The 26,171-nt window shown below is 42.0% G+C and overlaps 1 protein-coding gene and 1 pseudogene across 1 annotated transcript in view; one reads left to right on the top strand and one right to left on the bottom strand.

Moving 5' to 3' along the window:
* Nucleotides 1-26,171, top strand: part of LOC123746995 (centrosomal protein of 135 kDa) — a 145,061-nt gene that overhangs the window by 11,864 nt on the left and 107,026 nt on the right. The window contains 6 exon segments of the mRNA XM_069317321.1: nucleotides 9,310-9,436; nucleotides 10,989-11,156; nucleotides 14,662-14,758; nucleotides 19,509-19,692; nucleotides 25,137-25,314; nucleotides 25,492-25,658. Of these exon segments, the coding sequence (XP_069173422.1) occupies nucleotides 9,310-9,436; nucleotides 10,989-11,156; nucleotides 14,662-14,758; nucleotides 19,509-19,692; nucleotides 25,137-25,314; nucleotides 25,492-25,658 (921 nt within the window).
* LOC123747109 (5S ribosomal RNA) lies at nucleotides 11,674-11,789 on the bottom strand (annotated as a pseudogene).

Below are 26,171 nucleotides of genomic sequence, written 5' to 3'. Positions count from 1 at the left end.
AAGGCGTGATATATGAATGGTGGTAGTGTGGGAGGCGTGATATATGAATTGTGGTAGTGTGGGAGGGAAGGTGTGATATATGAATGGTGGTAGTGTGGGAGGCGTGATATATGAATGGTGGTAGTGTGAGAGGGATGGTGTGATATATGAATGGTGGTAGTGTGGGAGGCGTGATATGAATGGTGGTAGTGTGGGAGGCGTGATATGAATGGTGGTAGTGTGGGAGGGAAGGTGTGATATATGAATGGTGGTAGTGTGGGAGGCGTGATATATGAATTGTGGTAGTGTGGGAGGTGTGATATATGAATGGTGGTAGTGTGAGAGGGAAGGTGTGATATATGAATGGTGGTAGTGTGGGAGGCGTGATATATGAATGGTGGTAGTGTGGGAGGCGTGTTATATGAATGGTGGTAGTGTGAGAGGGATGGTGTGATATATGAATGGTGGTAGTGTGGGAGGCGTGATATATGAATGGTGGTAGTGTGGGACGGAAGGTGTGATATATGAATGGTGGTAGTGTGTGAGGCGTGATATATGAATGGTGGTAGTGTGGGAGGTGTGATATATGAATGGTGGTAGTGTGAGAGGGAAGGTGTGATATTTGAATGGTGGTAGTGTGGAAGGGAAGGCATGATATATGAATGGTGGTAGTGTCGGAGGCGTGATATATGAATGGTGGTAGTGTGGAAGGGAAGGCATGATATATGAATGGTGGTAGTGTGTGAGGCGTGATATATGAATGGTGGTAGTGTGGGAGGTGTGATATATGAATGGTGGTAGTGTGAGAGGGAAGGTGTGATATTTGAATGGTGGTAGTGTGGAAGGGAAGGCATGATATATGAATGGTGGTAGTGTCGGAGGCGTGATATATGAATGGTGGTAGTGTGGAAGGGAAGGCATGATATATGAATGGTGGTAGTGTCGGAGGCATGATATATGAATGGTGGTAGTGTGGGAGGTAAGGCGTGATATATGAATGGTGGTAGTGTCCGAGGCGTGATATATGAATGGTGGTAGTGTGGGAGGTAAGGCGTGATATATGAATGGTGGTAGTGTCCGAGGCGTGATATATGAATGGTGGTAGTGTCCGAGGCGTGATATATGAATGGTGGTAGTGTGGGAGGTAAGGCGTGATATATGAATGGTGGTAGTGTCCGAGGCGTGATATATGAATGGTGGTAGTGTGGGAGGGAAGGCATGATATATGAATGGTGGTAGTGTCGGAGGCGTGATATATGAATGGTGGTAGTGTGGGAGGTAAGGCGTGATATATGAATGGTGGTCGTAGCCGGGGTGAATTATATGGATGATGGTTGTGTGGTGGGTGTCGGTGGCGGACTATAGTGGTGGTAAGGAAGGGATGGATATGTTCAGTAATTAATATAGCGAGGAGAGGGTGTAATTTAGTGGTGAGAGTGAAGGAGGGAGGTGGGTAGGAAGGTAGTGAGTCAAGCGGTGGTCATTCATTGATCAGTGTGTGTGTGGGGTTGGTGTGTGGTGCTGCTGCTGTGTCCTCGCTCTGGTCCTGCTGCTCCTTCCCCACCTCCTGCTACCTTTCACACTCGCGTAAGATATATTCCTTCCCGTCTCTTCGGTTTCCTCCAGTTATACTTGATTACCTCAACCTCGCTAATTTTTTATATGTCTTTGTCACAAACCTGGTATTCCCTCCCAGGTGAGGCAGGTGCGTGTGTGTAGTGTCGTCCTCAACTCCGTCTCGCATGCGCGCGCGCGACACACACACGCACAGAGGAAATAGGAAGAAATAAATTAGTTAGACCAGATGGAGTTTTACCTTGGGTGCTACGAGAGTGTGCAACTGAGCTGAGCATTCCACTCGAACTAATATTCCAGACATCCTTGTACACAGGAATCTTAGCAGATATATGGAAAAATGCAAAACATAGTTCCAATTTATACAAATGTATATTTCCAGTTCTCTGTCATGTATGTATAGTTCTCAGTCCCACAATGTAGGACCGAGAACAGAAGATGCTTTTTCATCCACAGGGTTATTAACCCATGGAACGGCCTACCCGCCGAAGCGGTAACTCAAAACTTTGATAAGTTATGAAATATACCTGGAAAAGATCATCAAGACAAATGGGGGAACCTTCGACAAGCCGCCGGCTTCCTGTCCTCCTCAAGGCCACTAGGGTTAGTGGCCCTCAGGTAAATCGGGTAAAAAATGGTAGCCGAGAAGAACCTCTTAAGTTATAAACCCGTATCATTAACAAGCGTGATAGTAAAAACATTAGAAAAAATAGTTTATTTTATTTTATCTTATTTGTTTATATACAAGAAGGTACATTGGGGGGTTAAGAGAGTATATAGAAATTATGTTGATTTTACATTCTTGTAAAGCCACTAGCACGCATAGCGTTTCGGGCAAGTTAAAACCAAATGGGTAGAATACCAGAAGAGTAATGACATAATAACGGACACACAGTATGGTTTTCGAACAAGATCCTGTATAATAAATCAAGTTTTTATGATAGTCACAGAGATACTACATGAAGAGATGGTTGGGTTGACGGTGTCTATCTGGACCTAAAAAAATGGCTTTTGACAGTCCCACACAAGAGGCTGTTCTTGAAACTGGAACATGCTGGAGGAGTGACAGGGAGACTTATGACATGGATGAAAAAATTTCAAACTGACAGAAAGATTAGGGCGGTAGTCAGAGGCAATGCCTCTGACTGTAAGTGTGTTACTTGCGGAGTACCACAGGGTTCAGTTCTTACAAGAGTAATGTTCATCGTCATAAACGTAGACAAGGTAGATCGTCTACATAAACGATCTACCAGAAGGAATATAGAATTATATGAACATGTTTGAGGATGATGCAAAGACACTGGGAAAGATAGGACACGCAGACGATTGTCATGCCCTTCAAAGTGATATAGATACAATAAGTGCATGGAGCGTCATGTGGCAAGTGGAATTCAACGTGAATAAATGCACTTACAAATAGTGTGGAAGGGGGGTGGGACTTACATAACACTAATAAAGAATGTGATCTAAGGGGTGGTTTTGGATAGTAAACTGTCACTAGAGGAACACACAAGAGTTCATTGTGAGAGGAGCGTGTGTGTCGTTTTCCAATTTCAGACTTGCTTTTAATTACATGGATGGTGAAATACTAAAGAAACTTTATGATTTTTGTGAGACCAAACTTGGAATATGCAGCAGTTGTATGGTGCCCATATCGCAAGAAGCACATAAACTGAAAAGGGAGCAAAGGCATGCTGCAAAATGGCTTCAGGAACTTAGAAGCAAAATTTATAAGCGTCTAAAGGCGTTTAACATGCCAAAACAAGAAGAGAGAAGAAAAAGAGGTGATATGATCACCACTTACAAAATACTAACATGAATCGACCAAATTGACAAAGGAATTCCTGAAACCTGCAGCTTCAAGAACAAATGGACACAAATTCAAGCTAAGGAAACGAAAGTGCTGAAAAAATATTAGAACGTCTTCTTTTGCAAACAGAGGAGTAGTAGACGGTTGGAACTAGCTAAGTGAGAAGGTGGCGGAGGCCTAAACCTTAACTGATAAGGTAAAGAGACAGGAGTAACAAATCAAGTTAATAGTGAAAGAAAATGAGGTATGGAAAGTGACGAGTGGTGACTGAAGAAATAAAAAGAAAATAGACTCATATGGTGAACATCTCCAAGGAACCCTGAGGGCTAACATAGAGTTAGGCAAGGATATGCAGCTGGAAACTATTGACAACTCACATTGAGGAGGTTAATAAAAAACTAGAAAATTATAAAGAAGAAATAAAAGAGAAGGGTGTGCAAGTTGTAAAAGAGAAAGAAAGAGATGATTAAGGAAGTGTGTTTGGAAGTCAAAACCAGAAATGACAAACAAGAAGCGGAACTTAGGCAAGCAATTAGGAAAGAACTGGTTACCAACAGTAAACTAGTATAAAACATTGTAGATAGAAGTAAGTCCATAATAATTTTTGGGTATTTAAGAAAGGCAATCATCTAGGGTAGACACAGCACCAGATGAGATGGAAATCATTGAGAAAATAGTATGTTTAGGAGAAGGCCTCAATTCAAAGGAAAATGTCAAAGGTTTTAAGAGAATATGAGAAAGACACGAACCACCCCTTAAGGGTGACATTTAATGGAGTGAAACAATTGACGGAAGTGCTTATAAATGCCAGGAAATTGCAGAGTGATGAGGATGACAAACTTTGGTCATTAAGACAAGACCTCTCAAAGGAAGACAAAAAAACTAAAAACCAATCCTTATAAAGAGAAATGTTTAAATGGGAATATAAATGAAGAAATTATTTTTTTCTTCAAAGTGTTAGGGACTGCAAAGCTAGTGAAATGATACATAAAAACAAAGCAACAAAATCATTAGGGTGGGGGGGAAGTAAAGGACAAAGGGAATGGGAACAGGAACATGTTTGTGAAGATTGTATATACCAACTTAGATGGAGTAAGATAAAAAGTACTGGAACTAAGAGATATATTTCAGCTTAAGGTCCCAGATATTGTCGCACTAACAGACAAAACTTGAAGAAAATATTTTAAATGTCGTATTCCCAAGGGGCTACTCAGTTTGGAAACGTGACCATAAAAACTAGGAAGGAGAGGAGTGGCTGTACTGGTGAAAGAACACCTGAAGGTAAGAGAGTTAACACTCGAAAACCCTCAAGAAGTTGACAATGGCATTGCAGGTTTGGAATCAGGATGATAAACTGATAATTGTAAATGCCTACAGCCCACCAGCAAGCAACCCATGGACAAAGGAAGAACTAGATGATAAAAGAGAGGGCCTCATAATGGTCATGAGAGAAATTATAGTAAAGTAGTAAAGGTAACTTAAGATAAATCACTATTATTGGTACTGGGGGACTTCAACTTGAAAGTGATAGACTGGAAGGCTTACAAAGCAAGAACAGAGGACATTTGGACAGGGAGATTTGTAAAACTCATTCTGGAGACATTCATGTATCAACACAACAAGCAGGCCACAAGAATGAGGGAAAGGGATGTTTCATCAATACTGAATCTAATATTCACCAGGAAAGAAAAGGAGATATTGGTCATTCAGTACCTTCCTCCCTTGGGGAAAGAATGATCATGTCCTGTTGGAAATTAAATATGCTTTGTGATATAATCAAGAAGAGAAAGGAGGGGGGGATAGAAATAGCCTAAGCTACTCTATCCCTTTGAGATGTATTTCTTTCTTATCTCAATAAACATACTTGAACTAGAAGAAAATGGGGACATTGAAACAGTTGATAAACTCAATTTCAAGAGAGGACACTACTGAGAACTTAGAGAATTCTTTAATGAGTTTAATTGGACAGATTTGTTGCTAGGTGAGGAAGTAAATGAGATGTATGCCAAATTTTGCAAAATATAAGATGAAGTCACACAAACATTCATACCAAAATAGACATGCAGGACCAGAAACATTCATACCAAAACAGGATTGGTTCAACAGAAATTGTGAGAGGGCCAGAGAGGAAAGAAGGGTATGGGTTCAATATAGGAATAGGCCTAACCCACAAACATATCAGCCCTACAATTAAGTAATAAACAATTACACAGCAGTGAGGAGAGAGGCAGAAAGGTACTTTGAGAAAGGTATAGCAGACAAATGTAAAACAGATCCAGACCTTTTCTATAAACTCATTAAAAGCAAGCTACATATAAAGAATAAAATGTAGAGATTGAGAATGGGGAACAGGACTACCAGGAATGAAAAAGAAATGTGTTAAATGAACAGTTCCAAAGTGTGTGTGTACAAAATTAAGATTTCATAGAATCAAACCCAATACTAATTCCAGAGCATGCCATAGAATACATAGAGGTATCTCAAGACAAAGTGGAAAAATTACTCAAGGGGCTATCTTGAGGTTATCTTGAGATGATTTCGGGGCTTTAGTGTCCCCGCGGCCCAGTCCTCGGCCAGGCCTCCACCCCCAGGAAGCAGCCCGCTAACACCCAGGTACCTATTTTACTGCTAGGTAACAGGGGCATAGGGTGAAAGAAACTCTGCCCATTGTTTCTCGCCGGCGCCTGGGATCGAACCCAGGACCACAGGATCACAAGTCCAGCGTGCTGTCCGCTCGGCCGACCGGCTCCCTTAGAGACCGGCTCCCTTAGAGGGCTAGAGAGAAATAAAGCAGGTGTGAGTCCTACACAAGAGGCTGTTCTAGAAACTGAAACATGCTGTATGGGTAGCAGGGAAACTTCTGACATGGATAAAAAAAATTCTAATTGACAGACAGACGAGGACAGTAATCAGAGACAATGTATCTGACTAGAAGAATGTTATTAGCAAAGTAACACAGTGTTCAGTTCTTGCACCAGTAATGTTTATCATTTACATAAACGATCTACCAGGTGGAATAGAGTTACTGTACTGTATATGAACATGTTTGCGGATGATGCTAAGATACTGGGGAAGATAGGAAACGCAGACGATTGTCATACCCTTCATGTTGATGTAGATAAAATAAGTGCTTGGAACATCAAGTGGCAAATGGAATTCAATGTGAATAAATGCCATGTTATGGAATATGGAATTTGAAAAAATAGACCTCACACAACTTACAAGTTATGTGGAAAGGAATCACAGAACTCTAATAAAGAATGAGACCTAGGAGTGGTTTTGGATAGTAAACTGTCATTAGAGGGAACACACAAAGAACATTGTGAGAGAAGTGCATGTGTTGCTTTCCAACTTCAGACTTAAAGGCATTAAACATGCCTCTAATCATTGAGGTGATATGATCACCACTTACAAAATACTACCGGATAGACCAAATTGACAAAGAGGAATTCCTGAAACCAGCAACTTCACAAACAAAAGGACACAGATTCAAGCTAAGAAAACAGAGGTGCCAAAAAAATATTAGACAATTTTCTTTTGAAAACAATGGTAGGTGGTTGGAAAAGTGAGGTGGTGGTGAAAACCCAAAACGTCAGTAGTTTCAAAGCATTATACGACAGAGTACTGGGAAGACGGAACACCACGAGCATAGCTCTCATCCTGTAACTACACTTAGGTAATTACACACACGTACACACACAAAGGAAATGTGTAAAACATTAAACGAAAAGTTCCAAAGTGTGTTTATACAAAATGGGATCTTCAGAGAACCAGACACAATAAGAATTCCAGAGAACAGCATAGAGCACATAGGTGTCTAGAGACAAAGTGAAACAAATGCTCTTGGAGCTAAGTAAGAACAAAGCAATTGGCCCAGATGGAGTTTCACCATGAAATTCTGAGAGAATGTGCACCTGAGTTCAGCATTCCACTTCAGCTGATTTTTCAGACATCCCTGTGTACCGGAGTCGTAGCAGATGTGTGGAAAAAGGCTAACATAGTTCCAATCTACAAAAGTGGCAGCAGGGAAGACCCCCTCAATTATAGACCTGTATCACTGACAAGTGTAATAGTCAAAATATTGGAAAAAATAATAAAAACTAAATGGGTAGAACACCTGGAGAGAAATGATATAATATCAGACAGACAGTATGGTTTTCAATCTGGAAAATCCTGTGTATCAAATTTGCTCAGTTTCTATGATCAAGCCACAGAGATTTTACAGGAAAGAGATGGTTGGATTGACTGCATCTATCTGGACCTTAAAATGGCTGTCGACAGAGTTCCACATAAGAGGTTGTTCTGGAAACTGGAAAATATTGGAGGGGGTGACAGGTAAGCTTCTAACATGGATGAAAAATTTTCTGACTGATCGAAAAATGAGGACTGTGATCAGAGGCAATGTATCAGACTGGAGAAATGTCACAAGTGGAGTACCACAGGTTCAGTTCTTGCACTGGTAATGTTCATTGTCTACATAAGCAATCTACCAGATGGAATACTAAATTATATGAATATGTTTGCTGATGATGCTAAGATAATAGGGAAGATAAGAAACTTCGATGATTGCCATGCCCTCCAAGTACAACTGGACAAAATAAGTATATGGAGCATCACTTGGCAAATTGAATTTAATGTGAATAAATGCCATATCATGGAATGTGGAATACGAGAACATAGACCCCACACAACCTATAAATTATGTGAGAAATCTTTAAAGAATTCTGATAAAGAAAGAGATCTAGGGGTGGTTCTAGATAGAAAACTGTCACCTAAGGACCACATTAATAATGTTGTGCAAGGGTCCTATGCTACGCTTTTTAACTTCAGAATTGCTTTTAAATACAGTACGTGGATGGCGAAATACTAAAGAAATTGTTCACGACTTTTGTTAGGCCAAAGCTAGAATATGCAGCGGTTGTATGGTGCCCATATCTTAAGAAGCACATCAACAAACTGGAAAAGGTGCAAAGACATGCTACTAAGTGGCTCCCAGAACTGAAGGGGCAAAAGCTACGAGGAGTGGTTAGAGGCATTAAATATGCCAAAACTAGAAGATAGAAGAAGAAAAAGAGATATGATCACAGAGCAGATGCACAAAATAGAGAACATACTTGATAACCTAGCAAACCCAGCTCCAGATATTATCTTCCTTGGAGATTTCAATTTACCGAGTCTAAGATGGAGAATGGCAAACACAAATATCATAACAGGGAATGAACTAACACATGGTTACTGTCTTAGTTCTGAGGCCCTCACACCCACGAGGGGTGCCCACAGTTTTTCTCAAAATTAAAATTGCATCTGTTTATTGGAGACCCAGGGAAGGGAATGTGAGCCCTGTGTACCCATGGCAGTTTTAAATCATATGGTAGACCTAAAAGCAACTGTGGTCACTATGCTCAATTTATGGCTAAAATGCATATGCCAGTCTTCTGACCATTTGTGGAGTTCATGTAGATTTCTTTGTAAAGCCTCAATATCATTTTCACTTCTTACTTTACCACAAAAGGGTTTTACCATGAAAGGGTTAAACGTATAATTTTGTCATGATTGATGACTGTACTATGTCCACTAACCACTGCTTTTAAAGCTCTGATTGTGTCTGCTTTTAATATACTTCACTTTTAGTTTTATCATATGTGTACAGTTTGTAAAAACTGGAAAATTAAATGCTTTGTATAAAGTACATTAAGGAAGTACTGTAATGTGAGGATTCTTTAAGAATGTTGTGACAAGTTTCAGCTGAACACTGGGTTAAGTGTAGCATGGGTTTTTATAAGCGAGTCATTATCAGGACACTGTAAGTAGTAATAATGTAATGACAGTCAGGTATTATAATTGTTCTGGCTATGACAGTGCCTTGATACAATTGTAACAATTTGGTTGCAAAAGCTTTTGCTTGCCATGCTGTGTGCTCATACCCACATATTGTGATTTTACAGAAATGTGATGATGTGTGCACGAGCCTGGTGCCTTACCAGGAGGAGAACGGCCAACTCCTGACGCAACTAAATGCCTTGCACATGGCCAACATTACTCTCAGGGAACAGAATGAGAAGCACAACAAAGGTGTGTCTTAATGTTCACCTCTGGTGGAGTTTGTGTGGTTAATCCTCACTGCTTACTTTCATCTTGTTAGGAGAGATGCATGAGTGTAGCAGTTTATGCTTATGAAGTTGGGATACTTGGTTCTTTGTTACCATTATTAAATTAATAGATTAAATCAATTTGCCAGAAGTCTCATGATAAATAATACTCTTACTTAGGTTAGAATTTTCTTGAACCCTTTCACCTATGACTGTATTTCAGGGTATATTGTGAGGTATACCTGGCATATGGTATACTGTGAGATGTGCCTCATAGGGTGCATTATTGAGAGATACACCCAGCATAATGTATCGAAATATACTCAGCATAGGTGTATGGTAAAATATGCCTGATATAGGGTGCATTACAACATTTGCTTGGCATAGTGTATACAGTGAGATTATGTTATTCATCCATCAAAGTTTATAAAGACCATTCAGTGTCAGCAATTTCTGTGGGAGTGGGTTCGGAGATGGCAGATTAGTCCAATCCGTGCCCAAATTTACTGGTGGCAGTGAGGACATTGAAGTTTGGGCTCCTGACAAGGGGGAGCCACCAGCCCTGAACTTGCGAAGAGAATATTTTTTTTTGCAGCCTCATTGTCTCTTGTTTGTAGGCTGCTGCACAAGCCTGAACTTGTCTGCGCTAGACAGAGCAATGCTTTCCCAGCTTTCAGAGTCTATGGTGCTGTTCTTGAGGGAAGCCTTGAGGGTGTTCTTAAAATCTCTTCTTTTGCCCTCCAAGTGAACATTTTTCCTGTTTAAGTTAAGCATAGAACATCTTTTTGGGGAGTCATTCTTAGGGCATGTGCACAACATGGCCAGCCCATCTGAGTTGTGTCTTGCAAAGCTTCATGTGAATGCTAGTCATGCCAGCCTGTGCAAGAATGTCTGTATCTTCACTTTGTCCTACCATATCACCCCAAGCTGCTTCTGTACACAGCTCAGGTGAAAATAGTTTGTTTTTTGCACTGTAACAACTGTCTAAACAGTCCAGGTCTCAAGTATAATGGAGGGTGGATAGAACAGCTGCTGGTAAGACTTTTAGTTTGGTCTCACTCTTAATGCCTCTTTGATCCCAAACATTGGATCGAAGCCTTCCAAATGCTGGCAATCCTGGTACTTACCTCCTCATTGATATTGAATGCCTGTGATGGTGTACTGCTGAGGTATGTAAACATGTTTATGATGATGAGTTTCTGGCCACTGACGGTGATAGATGGCTCAGTGCAGTTACAGCCAGGAGTGGGCTGGCGCAGAATCTGTCTTTGTGGTGGAGATGGTGAGGCCGAAGTTCATGCAAGATGTGGAAAAAAAGATCCATGATGTATTGCATGCCAGCCTCTGTTCTGAAGTTGAAGGTGCCGTCATCCTCAAATAGAAAGTAACGAATGATCTGGGGATGAACTCAAAACAAATTCAAAATGGTCAACAGATAATTATCAACAAGCAAACCAAAGTTATTTGTAAAATAACATTTAATTCTTCCTTAAAAGTTCTTGATCTGATTACTAATTTTATTTTGTTACTTCCAGAGCTTCAAAATGCCTTACAAAAGCTAAAGGAGGAGAACCAAAGCCTGCGGTTTCTTGCTGGGGAATACCAGCGGCAGATAGAGGAGCTGGAGACAGAGTCCAGCAAGAAGAACGACCGAATTCTTCAACTGCAGGAGAAGAACCTTCAAGCAGTGGTCACTACACCTGGTGAGATGACATACCAACCTCATATGTCAGTTATAAACTATCCCAAAAATTCACATTCTGTACACTACAGTATTTATAATTTTCTGGGGGAGCCCCTTGTGGCTCCCTGAAGGTATCTCACTAAGATGGTTCCCAACTACTAAGTCACATCAGCCCTGGAGTTCTGTCTGGCTTACTGGGGACCAGAGCCAGAACCTGGTCCTTCACAGAGGTGCAGAGAGCAGGTGACTGCCACCCCACCGGAAAAGCATCTTCTTGAGGTCATCTTGAGATGATTTCGGGGCTTTTTAGTATCCCTACGGCCCGGTCCTCGACCAGGCCTCCACCCCCAGGAAGCAGCCCGTGACAGCTGACTAACACCCAGGTACCTATTTTACTGCTAGGTAACAGGGACATAGGGTGAAAGAAACTCTACCCATTGTTTCTCGCCAGCGCCTGGGATCAAACCCATGACTGCAGGATCACAAGTCCAGCGTGCTGTCCGCTCGGCCGACCGGCTCCCCCCAAAAAAAATTATTGCCAACAGCATTTGGTGTTCCCAGGCGGTCACCCATCCAAGTAGTAACCAAACCCAACGTTGCTTAACTTTGCTGATCGGACGAGAAGCAGTGTTCTCAACGTGGGGCCATACCACGTTCTACTGAAGATGATTCTTCTTGGTTGTTCTACTAAAGATGATTCATCACGTTTGCAAATTCTTTTCCTTCACTGAACTTGCTGGGTATCTACATTGTGCAAGTTTGTAATGAGTGAGACCACTCGCTTATATTTCCAGAGTATTTTAAATGTGTCATCTTTGCGGTGGAATAACGTGGTATCCAATGCAATTTTTCCCTTTACCTTCAGTTGCAGTTCCTTGGGTGCGCCACATTGCAATCTTATGGTGCCACACGTGTAAACCTGACGTTCAGCGTAACTTTTCTGTGAGGTTGACTGAGTTATAATAGTTATCCATGTAAAGATGATAACCCTTGTCCATTAGTGGCTCAAGCAAGCCCGTGACTGTCTCCATTACTGTTTTCCCGATTCCACAATGGACTTCAAAGTCATATATGTAGCCAGATGTTGATTCTGCAAGCATGCACAGTTTGACTCCATATTTTTCAGGTTTGCTGGGATTATATACCTTGAAAGATAACCGGCCACTCAAAGTCATATATGTAGCCAGATGTTGATTCCGCAAGCATGCACAGTTTGACTCCATATTTTTCAGGTTTGCTGGGATTATATACCTTGAAAGATAACCGGCCACTCCATGCCATCGTGCCTTCGTCCAGACTCAGTTGTTTCTGAGGAATGTAGATTTGTGCAAATTTCGTGGTCAGATATTCCATCACTGCTTTTACCAACCTGTCTTAATTGTTTAGGGGAATGGAATTGTTATTATACGTATGAAAAAACTGTCCAATATGCTGAAACTGTTTCGACGTCATAAAAGTATTGAAGAAACGGGCATGCCAGAGCCTGTTTGTCTGCCAGTACATTCTCATGGTTGGTAGCTTGGAAACCCCCATCAACATGCACAGACCTATATATCTTGCCATTTCCTTGACGGTGACTGGCACCCACATCCTCCTGACGCTCGCGGTAGCATGCTGCAATATTTGTGTGGCATACAGGTTAGTTTCATAGGTGAAAAATTCAATCAACGTTCTAGTCAGAAATAGTTGAATAAATTGTAGTGCAGTGGTGGGTGACGGAATGATTAGGCCTAGTGTTCCAGTGAAATCATCAACAATTGGTGGAGTGTTGTTGGTGGACCAGGTACTAGCAGGATCTGGCTGTGTGGTGCGTCCAGGACGTGTACGCTTTCGAGTACGAGGCGGCGGGGCAAGTGGTTCACTGTCCGCCTCACTATCATCACTTTCCTCACTCGTAGAAACATCATAATCACCTGTTTCTGACTCTAAATTATCACTATTGAAGTCACTCGCCTCTTCCTCACATTCAACATTCGACTCGACCGATATCAGAAAACTCCTCACATAACCCAGATTTCACTCGACTGTACTTTTTATACAACATACTTATCTTGTCCTTTTTTGCATGAATCCTTTGCTCCTTTAGGCATAGAACTGCTTGGCCCTTGACCAGGATCCATCGTGGAATGTATATAGTGGTTGGAAAACACACGGGAACAGATATAAATGCTCAAAACCGCACAAGCTGTGGACGCGAGGGAAGAGTGGTCCGGTCAGGAACGATGTCAACAACACATGAGGTCGCCCGCGTGGGCCGACGGCCCAGGAGGCCATAAGGAGAACGGGAATTTAATGGCGCTCATTTTGAAACTAGCCCAAAATCGATCGGATAAAACAGAATTTTATACAAATATTTTTGTATCGGACACGAGCCCAGTCTGATGCTCGGACTTGAGAGGAAAAAAACGGACACGAGGGGTGTCCGAAGAGTGCGATAGTGTTAAACACTTGCAGGCAAGGGAAGGGAAGGGGTGGGGGTAATGACGGTAGCTTTGCCGGCTGGCTGAAACAAGCAGTTACTTACTCAACAACCCATCAATATATACAACCATCATAATGTAAAAGGAATATAACTTAAAATACAATAGCATACCATACATACAATAACATACACGTGTATATAATGACAAAAGGGCAAAAATCACATGGTAAATTCTGACAAGAAATGTACACTGACACAAAGGTGTATCACATCGTATCCAGTCATAACTGATATATGCTGGGTCATGACATACTTGGCACTACTCCTAACAAGGGAACAAAAAAAAAAAAAGCGTCTTAGCCTCATGCTCAGAAAGAAGCATTTCATATTTACTCAGAGACAGATATATGAGCTATGCCACTTGGATGCTCTATTTATATAGCGAGCTTAAGATGTAGATGAAAAACTACATAATGCAGCAAAATAAAGGTGAGACTCGCCTGAGCTGCAAAGTGTAGTCCCCAAATCCTTAAGTTGGAAAGTAGATAGAGAACCCGATGAGCATCTGTAAGGCACCCAGGATCTAAACAGGAACGCACTTTACTTGGAAGGGAGCCATTCATATAGAAAACACCGAGAGGTCCAGTGCTTACCTTTCAAGAGTTACTATCATTAACTATGGGGGAGTGAGATCTAGCTGTTTATGCTTTGCCTTTTTGCTGATTATACCTGATGTGCTAATAACCTTTCTCAACATTAATGTTTTCATCATACTTTTCTCGTAAAGTTGCTAGCTTCTTAGTGCTTACCAAAAATGGACATTTAATTACATTCAATACTTGATTTTTGTGTTTTATTAGTATGAGCAGTATTTTCTTTGGTTACATTTTTGACTTTGTAATTGGTTTCCTCAGTGATGGGTTGAGCATACGTCCCCAGGCTCCTCTCACCTTGATAAGCAAACATGATTCTGATTATTTTCCCCATGTCCTGGGGCCCCTTGTATGGTTCATGAGCATCTATGGTATCAGAACCATAAGAAGAGGGAACTTACTGAGGGCCATTTCATTACACTCAACACACTATATTTTATCATTGTCAGGTGGACGGAGGAAGCCGATATCATTTCAGCGTCAACGTTTAGAAATCACTTCTCATCTTCCAGAGAACAACATGTCTTCCAGTATCAAGTGTTCAAAGTAAGTACAGTACAATAATGTGGACATTCTATATCTTTACAGTATTATGCGATTGAGTGAGTTAAAGAGAGGTTGATATAATATAGAAGAGAGTTTATAGACATATATATAGAGAGAGAGAGACAGACAGACAGACAGACAGACAGACAGACAGACAGACAGACAGACAGACAGACAGACAGACAGACAGACAGACAGACAGACAGACAGACAGACAGACAGACACAGACAGACAGACAGACAGGCAGGCAGGCAGGCAGGCAGGCAGGCAGGCAGGCAGGCAGGCAGGCAGGCAGGCAGGCAGGCAGGCAGGCAGGCAGGCAGGCAGGCAGGCAGACAGACAGACAGACAGACACACACACAGACACACACACACACAGACAGACACACAGACACACAGACACACACACACTGTATCATTGACAAGTGTAATAGTGAAAGTATTGGAAAAACTAATCAAAACTAAATGGGTAGAACACCTGGAGAGAAATGATATAATATCAGACAGACAGTATGGTTTTCGATCTGGAAGATCCTGTGTATCGAATTTACTCAGTTTCTATGATCGAGCCACAGAGATATTACAGGAAAGAGATGGTTGGGTTGACTGCATCTATCTGGACCTAAAAAAGGCTTTTGACAGAGTTCCACATAAGAGGTTGTTCTGGAAACTGGAAAATATTGGAGGGGTGACAGGTAAGCTTCTAACATGGATGATAAATTTTCTGACTGATAGAAAAATGAGGGCAGTAATCAGAGGCAATGTATCGGAATGGAGAAATGTCACAAGTGGAGTACCACAGGGTTCAGTTCTTGCACCAGTGATGTTTATTGTCTACATAAATGATCTACCAGTTGGTATACAGAATTATATGAACATGTTTGCTGATGATGCTAAGATAATAGGAAGGATAAGAAATTTAGATGACTGTCATGCTCTTCAAGAAGACCTGGACAAAATAAGTATATGGAGCACCACTTGGCAAATGGAATTTAATGTTAATAAATGTCATGTTATGGAATGTGGGATAGGAGAACATAGACCCCACACAACCTATATATTATGTGAGAAATCTTTAAAGAATTCTGATAAAGAAAGAGATCTAGGAGTGGTTCTAGATAGAAAACTATCACCTGAGGACCACATAAAGAATATTGTGCAAGGAGCCTATGCGATGCTTTCTAACTTCAGAATTGCATTTAAATACATGGATGGCGATATACTAAAGAAATTGTTCATGACTTTTGTTAGGCCAAAGCTAGAATATGCAGTTGTTGTGTGGTGCCCATATCTTAAGAAGCACATCAACAAACTGGAAAAGGTGCAAAGACATGCTACTAAGTGGCTCCCAGAACTGAAGGGCAAGAGCTACGAGGAGAAGTTAGAAGCATTAAATATGCCAAAACTAGAAGACAGAAGAAAAAGAGGTGATATGATCACTACGTACAAAATAGTAACAGGAATTGATAAAATCGACAGGGAAGACTTCCTGAGACCTGGAACTTCAAGAACAAGAGGTCATAGATTTAAACTAGCTAAACACAGATGCCGAAGAAATATAAGAAAATTCACCTTCGCAAATAGAGTGGTAGACGGCTGGAACAAGTTAAGTGAGAAGGTGGTGGAGGCCAAGACCGTCAGTAGTTTCAAAGCGTTATATGACAAAGAGTGCTGGGAAGACGGGACACCATGAGCGTAGCTCTCATCCTGTAACTACACTTAGGTAATTACACACACACATACATAGAGACAGACAGACAGACAGACAATGGTACCTCGGAATACGAGTGTTCCTGTATACGAGTTTTTTCGGAATACGAGCAGGATTTGCTCGGAAAATTTACATGGGAATACGAGCATTGCCTCGGAAGACGAGGGTGTTGATACGCGTACAGGCCGACTAGTGCGTGGTGGCACGGTGATCGCGCCTCAGTTTACCTGTGCCTCGCGCCCAGTGACTGTCCACCTAAATTCTTCACAAGGTTTTACAGTTATTTGTCGGATTTTTGGCCATTTGAGCATTAAAGTTGTTATTATATATCTCGCCATGGGTCCCAAGAAAGCCAGTGGTAAGGTTCAACCTAAGAAAATAGTTGTGAGTAGAGGCAGTAGAGGATGTCCCTTCCTCATTAAGAAAATGTGTAAAGTATGGAAGGAACTGCAAAGTTTTGTTAAAAAAAACTCGCCCAGATAAAGCTGTAGCAGGCTGTTGCATTGACCTTTTAAATGACAATGTGGTGTCTTACTACAGACAAGTGTTAAAATGTAGGGAAAAACAAGTGTCTCTATACAAATTCTTAGTAAGACAAGCAAGTCCTAGTGGTATGCAGGCAAAACGTGCCAGAGTGTGCACACCAGTGAAGTCCTCACTGCCTGATGTTATAATGGAACGGGACTCCCCTTCCAAACGGTAACACCTCTCCTCCCTCCCTCTCACCATCTTCTAATGCCAACAGCAGTCATCAGCAAGGGTAAGTAATAACTTGAACATACTTTTGTAGTGTAGATTTAGATGAATTAGGTATAAAATATAGATTGAAGTGAGGTTTTTGGGTAGTCAGGAACGGATTAATTCATTTCCCATTATTTTTTATGGGGAAATTAGCTTCGGTTTACGAGTTTTCGGATTATGGATTTCAAACTCTTAAACCGAGGTATCCCTGTATGTATGTATGTATGTATGTATGTATGTATGTATATATATATATATATATATATATATATATATATGTCGTACCTAATAGCCAGAACGCACTTCTCGGCCTACTATGCAAGGCCCGATTTGCCTAATAAGCCAAGATTTCCTGAAATAATATATTTTCTCTAATTTTTTTCTTATGAAATGATAAAGCTACCCATTTCATTATGTATGAGGTAAATTTTTTTTAATTGGAGTTAAAATTAACGAAGATATATGACTGAACCTAACCAACCCTACCTAACCTAACCTAACCTATCTTTATAGGTTAGGTTAGGTTAGGTAGCAGAAAAAGTTAGGTTAGGTTAGGTAGGTTAGGTAGTCGAAAAACAATTAATTCATGAAAACTTGGATTATTAGGCAAATCGGGCCTTGCATAGTAGGCTGAGAAGTGCGTTCTGGCTACTAGGTACGACATATATATATATATATATATATATATATATATATATATATATATATATATATATATATATATATATATATATATATATATATATATATATATATATATTTATTTATTTATATTAAATAAATAAATAAAGATGCCTGGGCCTATCCTCACCCAAATTGGCGAAGAGAATGGTCTGTGGCTTGGGACGAACATAGGCTAGTCAGGGTCATCAGAATTCAAATGGGAACAGTTGCCCGAAACGCTTTGCGTAATAGTGGCTTTAGGCATTGTATGTACTAGCTCTATCTATAAATCCATCAATGTTTGTATCACACCTTGTATGTATGTACTTGAACTGAATAAACATTTGAATTTGAATTTGAGTGTGTGTGCTGTTACCTATCGTACGTTACGGCTCGTGATCCTACAGCAGCCAAACTTTAATAAGTCTAGGGATACGACACAACTGCTGTTCTCAATAGCGAATCACCAGTATAACCCCTTAATAGGTAATGAGCATAAAATAGAATCTTCATAGGACTGAAGAATAAAGACACTAAGTATATATATATATATAATATTATATTAAATAAATCTCAAAAGCAAACAGATGATTATATGGTCACAATATATCACATTAAAAATATCACTGTAACTTCCAGACATTAACTCAATACTAAGAATAATTATGGCTATGACAGAACAAATGAACTTAACTTCAACAAGTGTTATCTCCCTGGTTTCTGCTCAGCTACTGGACTACATCACGCGAGTCAAAAAACACATTGCCTTGCCCCGCGAATAAATTGCCAAAGTTACAATATTTATTATTTCAACAATGGAGCACTACATTGTGACAAGAGTAATCTTAAACTAACTTAATGAATAATTAGTACATATTGATATAGACAAACAAAAGTAATTATTCTTTACATAGTAATTAAAATATGCATACAGAAGGAAATAATGGCATGCACACCCCAGCAACGGACGATCCCACGACAATTTGCCAGATACAGTTCACTCAATTATTATTTCACTCTGTTACCCACTTATGATCACATATAAATCATTAGTTCCCGTGGGAAAACTGATCACACAAAGAAATAAACAATCATTCCCACGATACGCTGGGCCTAACGCCAACACTGTAACATGAATGTGCATTTGCATAGAACATATAAGTATAACAATATACATGCTTGTAATTTACATACAATTATAAATGTACATATTAATATATTCACTTACGTATCTTATAAGGGTACGTAACATGTGCCAGGGTTACATTCAGACTCCTCACACCGATTTTTGGCACTGCATCCCAGCTACACAGCTAAATATTTTAAAAATCAAATTTTCAAAACTATTTTATAGTATTGTACACCATTATTCACTAATCTCAGGAATATTAATAGAAATGACGTGCAGGCCATAATTTGCCCAGACTCGCATGAAATACATGATCCTCCCAGAGTCAAACTCTTCTCAAGCCACATACCTTTTTCAGATTAAAGGTGTAATTATTTTACTTTTTAGTATTTCATACCACTAAGCTCCTTTCACGTGGAACAGTTTTTAAGGTAAAACACCTGATTCTAGAATACTTTGGTTCCAAATTCTTTAGTGATAAAATATACCAACATTAACACTTCAGGTGTGGATGTGCTGGTGGTGACCAGAGCCAAAGTAACAACAACAACAACAACAATAATAATGCGTACTTGGCTGACCTGTTGAGGATGACGGACCAGAAGCTCCTGGACCTGCAGCAGGAAGTGGAGCGCAGCCAGCGTTATGCAAAAGAAAACGAAAATCATTGTACAGTACTTAAAAAACAGGTAGGTTGAGCATTGAGGAGTGTGTGTGTATGTGTGTTGATTGATCACTTGGTAAAGACTAAAGTTGAGTGAATGCTTACTTTGTATATAATGTGGCAGATCTTATACTTGCATGACCTTCTAGGGAGAAGTTGAAGAAGACATTTATTCTACTTAAATATTGTACCTTTCTCAGTTTCTTCAAGAATATTTCCTAGTTATTTGGTATTGTTTATATCTATGATTAAATCCAGGTTCATTATGCATTACTGTACAGTGCATCGTTGATTCACGAACAACATGCAACCAGACCCAATTTGTTGCTGCAATCATGGCAATGATTCATTGCAACTGGAGATGCCTTCATTTATATGATGCTATTTTTTTTTAAAAAGGGGCAAGAAAATATATTACTACATCTGTTTCTCTTAGTATTTCATTTATCTATGATAATGAAGATTTACAAAATATGTTCAGTAATATTAAAGGAGCTACAATTTGTACCCATATATTTCCCATGCTCTATGGGTAAATTTTATATAGGTAAATTGTAATTTCAACAGATTATATGTATGATGAACCGCTACTAGGTGAACCTGTCTGTAAAATGGTTTCACCATATCTAGCTTATTCCCTATGCCCCTGCCTTAACCCTTAACCCTTACACTGCTCAGGGGTCCTTGGGACATTTACACCCCTGTGCGCAAGAAAAAAAAAAATTCAAAATTTTTTTTTCGTCTTCTAAACATGTTAATTTGTGTCCCCTGAGCACGGAAAAAAAAAATCGTAGGTGACATATTTTGGGCGCAATTGACCGAGGAAGTCTGGCAAAAAGTGGGCGTTGACAGAGCGGTCGTCAGACCCGGTCAGCGTCACCCGCGCTGACAGGTGGGAGTTGCCACAAAGAAATTATTACCTAATTGTTTCAATGTCTCCGATTTATTTTTTCTTAGTTTTTTTGCAGTAATATTATTCAATAGTGTGTATTGTAATATATTTATATAATAAAAGTGGTGAATAATCGCTATACTCAAAAGTATGATGTGCATATTAGTGATTCAATTATTATGTTTATAAAACAATACACTCTATACACAGGTTATACATAAGTATCTGCATGTTTTGGTCACCATAACGAACCACTAAGTTGGTATTGAGAGTCGAAAAGCAACGAAGAGTTACCGCCACACACCAGCCAGCCACTCATTGCCACTCCCTCAACACACGCACTAAACTTTCTTCCCCAATAATACTGTTTGTGGTGTTATTACACTATATACAGACGTTATATATAAGTATGTATATATTTTGTTCACCACAACTGTACAGCTAAGCTGATATAGTTAGTTCAGGCACTAAGAGTCGTCGCTATACACAGATGGCGGCTCCCTCACTCTTTCAAGGTCACACGCACTAAACTTTCTCCCCCAACAATACTGTTTGCAGTGTTATTACCCTATATACACATATTATATATAAATATCTACATGTTTTTGCACCGTAACTGTACACCTATGCTTGTAGTGCGCCCAAAGAGCATAGTGGCCACCCTCTAAACAGCTAGACAAATCGTGCAGACGACGTCACCTCCATCACCCATATGGCTCCTCCCAGCATAATCCTTTTGCTGTTATTACATTTTATTGCTCTGAGGGGGCCAGGTTCTGGCTCGTGGTCCCCAGTAAGCAAGAACTTCTAGCACTTTGACTGATGCCAGAAAGTTATACATATCCATTCAGCCTGGATAGCTCCGGGGAGCCTCCGGGACTCACCCAGAAAATGGCGTTTCATTACATTCAACGCTGGTTTTTCAGACCGGGATTGTTTCTTGAAGTCTTTGTTCTTGGTTTCTCTCAACTCCGGTTGTCAGGTGGGGGAGTTTCGTGCTCTCCACCAGTGCTGGGGCTTCTGCTTTTCTGGCCCTGGTGAGCGGTTTATTCATTTGCAGCCACCTTCTTTTCTAGTGAAGAATGAATCGGCTTCAGAAGGGGTCCAATGGCCATTGATGCTTGGTTGGTCTGGCCAGGGGTGCATCACATATGCTACCAGTTCTGCCTCTGTGGATTCTTCGTGGGATGATCCTGTCACCTTGGTTCCCTGTTCCAAGTCTCTCAGGTTGTCCACAGTGCTATTAAGTCTAATCAGCCTGAGGTCTACCCTCGTGCCCATGATGTTCGAAAGTATGCCGCTCTTTTCGTTGTTGCGAAAAATTTACTGGGCTGATATTCAGGCGTGTGGGTTTGAAAATCGAACAGGGTTTTGGCAGCCCAGTTATCTTGTTAATGTAACGATGAGTGTCTCGATTTCGTCCTGATATCTGAGAAGCTTCATCCTGCCTGGTAAGTGCCCATTTGTTTCCTTCTCAGTGGGTAATTAGCTTTAGGGAGCTACAAGGGGCTGTCCATCAGAAAGCCAGCATTGAATATAATGAAACGCCAATTTGGGAATGAGCGTTCCCCAAACAAGGAAGAGGTGAGGCGAATGAACTTGCACTAGTTTTGTGAAGTTTTGATCGTTTGTTTATGTTGTAGGGAGGTTGTTTGGTGGTGTTTAAGGATGTATTCTCATTTAAAGTTAGCAGTGTTTTCTGGGGCGAGACCCATCGGCTCCCTGGAGCTTTACCAGGCTGATATGCTAATGTCAGACTTTGGCATCAGTCATGTGTATGGAGTTCTAGGGCCTACCGGGACCACGGCTAGAACCTGGCCCCCTCAGAGAGGCAAGGGGAGCAATGGCCTATAGCAACCCCCGTGTGGTTGGAAGCATTCTATGTCTGCCATCGACCGGGTCAAGCATCCAGAAAGGTAAGCATTCCAAAACAAACCCTATTCTGGTGAAAATTGCTACCTAAAGCCAAACTAGTGGATAGAACTCCCCAACAGAAAACAAGCAAACTAGTATGACGTCACACGTCACCGCGCCGCTGTCTGCGCAGCTCCCCCCTCCCCGGGAGGGGGAAGGGGGAGCCCCAGACCTCCCACGCCGGCTATCCACCCATCAGTTCTTCGGCTGATGCTATAGGCACCGGTTATGTGCTCTGGCTCCAGTAGTTGTTTCAGCACTGTACCTAGAGTGTGGTGTCTGTTTTCTAGGTGGTGTGTGAGCCGGGAGTGAGTCTCCAGTACTCGGGCTGCATGTGCCTAGGGTTCCCTTCCCTAGGTGCCCTGTAAGTACTGCCCTTGGGGCCACCTTCCACAAGTTCCTTGGGTCCTGACCCTGCTAGGCCGTTTACTGCGTGGTTTTCGGCCGCTCTTTGTGTACTCTGGTGTTCTGTCTCCCTTGTTCGCCTTAGGGTAAGGGGCAGTTTTTGCACTGGTGGGGCGCAGGGTACTGTGCAGCTTGTCTCCACCAATCATGGCGGCCGGCTCAGTTCCGCTTGCGTACGCTCTTGCGGGGTTTTCTTTTTCTTTTTGTTTATCTACCTGGTGGGGGGGGGGGGGTCTGCCTTCGTTCTTGCCCCTTGTGTTCCATCTCCTTGTGCCGCCTGGGTTTCGGTGGTCGCGCCCGAGATCTTCCCGTGGCTCCGCCTTTTCTTGGGCTCGGAGGGGCCTTGTCGGGGCTGCTTACATTCTGCCTTGCAGTCTCACCTCCGGTTGGTGGTCGGGTGGCTTCGTGGTAGGTGTCCCACCTGCGTACTTCTCTTGGCGGCAGTATGGGGTATTTTGGCGGTCCTTCCTTTTCCTGTCCCTTCTTAGGTGGTTACTCTTGTTAGCGTCGGCTTCGTTTTCTGGTGGGGGTTGGGGGCCGTCGTCTTGCCACATACTGTCGCCTCTTTTCATGCGGCGCTGGCGGAGCCGCTTCGGCTTGCTTTCGGTCTTTGTGTTGTTTCTGCACCGTTAGTAAGCTGTCTCGTGCGTTGTTTCACCTCCGGCCTGTTCGTGCGCTGCTTGCACCATCCTGGTCTCTGGTCAGCGTGCTCTGTCTTCTCCTCGGTTGGTAGTGCCCCTTCGGTTCCGGTTTGTTTTTTCGTCGGCTCTTTTTCCTTTTGGCATTAGCCTCTGGGGGTCGGGTCGCTGAGTTTTCTTGCTCCTTCGGTTGTAGCGTTTTGGTTGTTCGGTGGCAGCAGTCTCCATCTTTTCTGGCGCGGGGTGGGGCTGCTGCGTTCTGGAGGGGTCCATGGTTTGTTGGTGCTTCGTTGGTCGGGCCGGGGGTGTGTCGTGTTTTGTGTTCAGTGGCGGCCCTCCACTGTTGTTTGCATGCCACGGCGTCTGTGTCCGGAGCGCGTTTTGCGTTGATCCGGTTCTGTTCTTCCAGGCGGGTGTTGGTGTCCCGGGTTGTCAGTCGTGTTCTTGCGGCTAAGCTGCCTGTGTTCTTCCCTCATGCCAGTGGCGTTCGTGGCTTCACTGCTCTCGCTGCCGTCTGGGCGACGTGTCCTTGCGGTCTTTCGGGCATGGATCTTGGGTGTTCGTACAGGGGCCTTGCTGCTCGTTGTTTTCGTGTTGTTCCCGGGACTTTTCGGGGCTGTGGCGCCTTGGGTTGGCATTTGCTGGCGGTTGTCTCGCTTCCGTAGGGGGTGCGTGGTGTCCGCCTCCCGGTTCCATCCCTTTCACCTTCCTCTGTGGGTAGTTAGCTCCGGGGAGCCGATGGGGCTCCCCCAGAAAACCAGCGTTGAATGTAATGAAAAGCCATTTTCTGGGTGAGACTCGGAGGCTCCCCGGCAACCCTCCCTCCTTCCGGTCGGCAGTTTTTCGCGTGTTTTGACATCCAGCCTCAGAACTGATGGGCTGGATAGCTGACGTGGGAGGTCTGGGGCTCCCCCTTCCCCCTCCCGAGGAGGGGGGAGCTGGGCAGACAGCGGTGCGGTGACTTGTAACGTCATAATATTTTGCTTGTTTTCTCTTGAGGAGTTCTGTCCACTAGTTTGGCTTTAGGTAGCAATTTTCACCAGAATAGGGGTTTGTTTTGGAATGCTTACTTTTCTGGATGCTTGACCTGGTCGATGGCAGACATAGAATGCTTCCAACCACACGGGGGTTTCTATAGGCCATTGCTCTCCTTGCCTCTCTGAGGGGGCCAGGTTCTGGCCGTGGTCCCGGTAGGCCCTAGAACTCCATACACATGACTGATGCCAAAGTCTGACATTAGCATATCAGCCTGGTAAAGCTCCAGGGAGCCGACGGGTCTGGCCCAGAAAATGGCGTTTCATTACATTCAACGTTGGTTTTTTTTTTTTTTTTTTTTTTTTTGCCAACTTTTTGGGTGCCTTCCTTCTTGGTGGCAGATGTGAATAAATTTCTTAAACTTATATCATAAGTGCCACCGATCCCTCCGCCTCTGAGGAGGGCCCCAGGATCTGGCTCGTTGTCCCCAGTAGGCTAATAGAACTCTACAACTGATGGGACCTAGTAGTATGGGACACTGTCAGAGAGAGAGAGAGTAGCTTCTGGGAGTCACTGGGGCTCAACCAGAAATTGGCATTTCATTATATTCAAAGCTGATTTTTTATTTCCTTCTTTTTTTCTTAGATTTCAAATAGAGAGAGAGAAATCAGTAGACTCCAGGGATTATTGGAAGGAGGGAGAACGGTAGCTGCTGTGATAGAAGACAACCGGTTGCAGGCAGCACACGCACACCTCCACCAGCTACAGCTCCACAATGACATGCTCACTAAAACAAACATCCAACTGGAGAGTAAACTTAAAAGTATGACTGGCTCACTATTTTATATATATATATGACTATATTCTGCTGATTTTAAAAATCTGACTTGTGTCATTTCTAATTTGAACAAAGCTATCTGATTTTTGTATAACATTAAGACCAATTATATATATATAAAAACAAAATTCTTTTGTATTATTTACCTAATTCTTGCTGCAGACATTCTTGGCGACACTCACGATGCAATGAACCGAGCGGTAGAGCTTGCTGATGTCAACACAGACCTCACCAAAGAACTCTGTGATGTAGAAAATACCAATCGACTCTTGGAGGAGGATGTCATAAACACAGCGGAAACTCTGACACAAAGACTGGAGCTCACCAGAGTATGTATACTGTAGCACACCAGAGTATGTATACTGTAGCACACCAGTGTATGTATACTGTAGCACACCAGTGTATGTATACTGTAGCACACCAGAGTATGTATACTGTAGCACACCAGAGTATGTATACTGTAGCACACCAGAGTATGTATACTGTAGCACACCAGAGTATGTATAGTGTAGCACACCAGAGTATGTATATTGTAGCACACCAGAGTATGTATACTGTAGCACACCAGAGTATGTATACTGTAGCACACCAGAGTATGTATACTGTAGCACACCAGAGTATGTATACTGTAGCACACCAGAGTATGTATACTGTAGCACACCAGAGTATGTATACTGTAGCACACCAGAGTATGTATACTGTAGCACACCAGAGTATGTATACTGTAGCACACCAGAGTATGTATACTGTAGCACACCAGAGTATGTATACTGTAGCACACCAGAGTATGTATACTGTAGCACACCAGAGTATGTATACTGTAGCACACCAGAGAATGTATA

The sequence above is a fragment of the Procambarus clarkii genome, chromosome 87, assembly GCF_040958095.1.
Source record: "Procambarus clarkii isolate CNS0578487 chromosome 87, FALCON_Pclarkii_2.0, whole genome shotgun sequence".
Classification (NCBI taxonomy): domain Eukaryota; kingdom Metazoa; phylum Arthropoda; class Malacostraca; order Decapoda; family Cambaridae; genus Procambarus; species Procambarus clarkii.
This window is presented reverse-complemented; position numbering and strand designations above follow the sequence as displayed.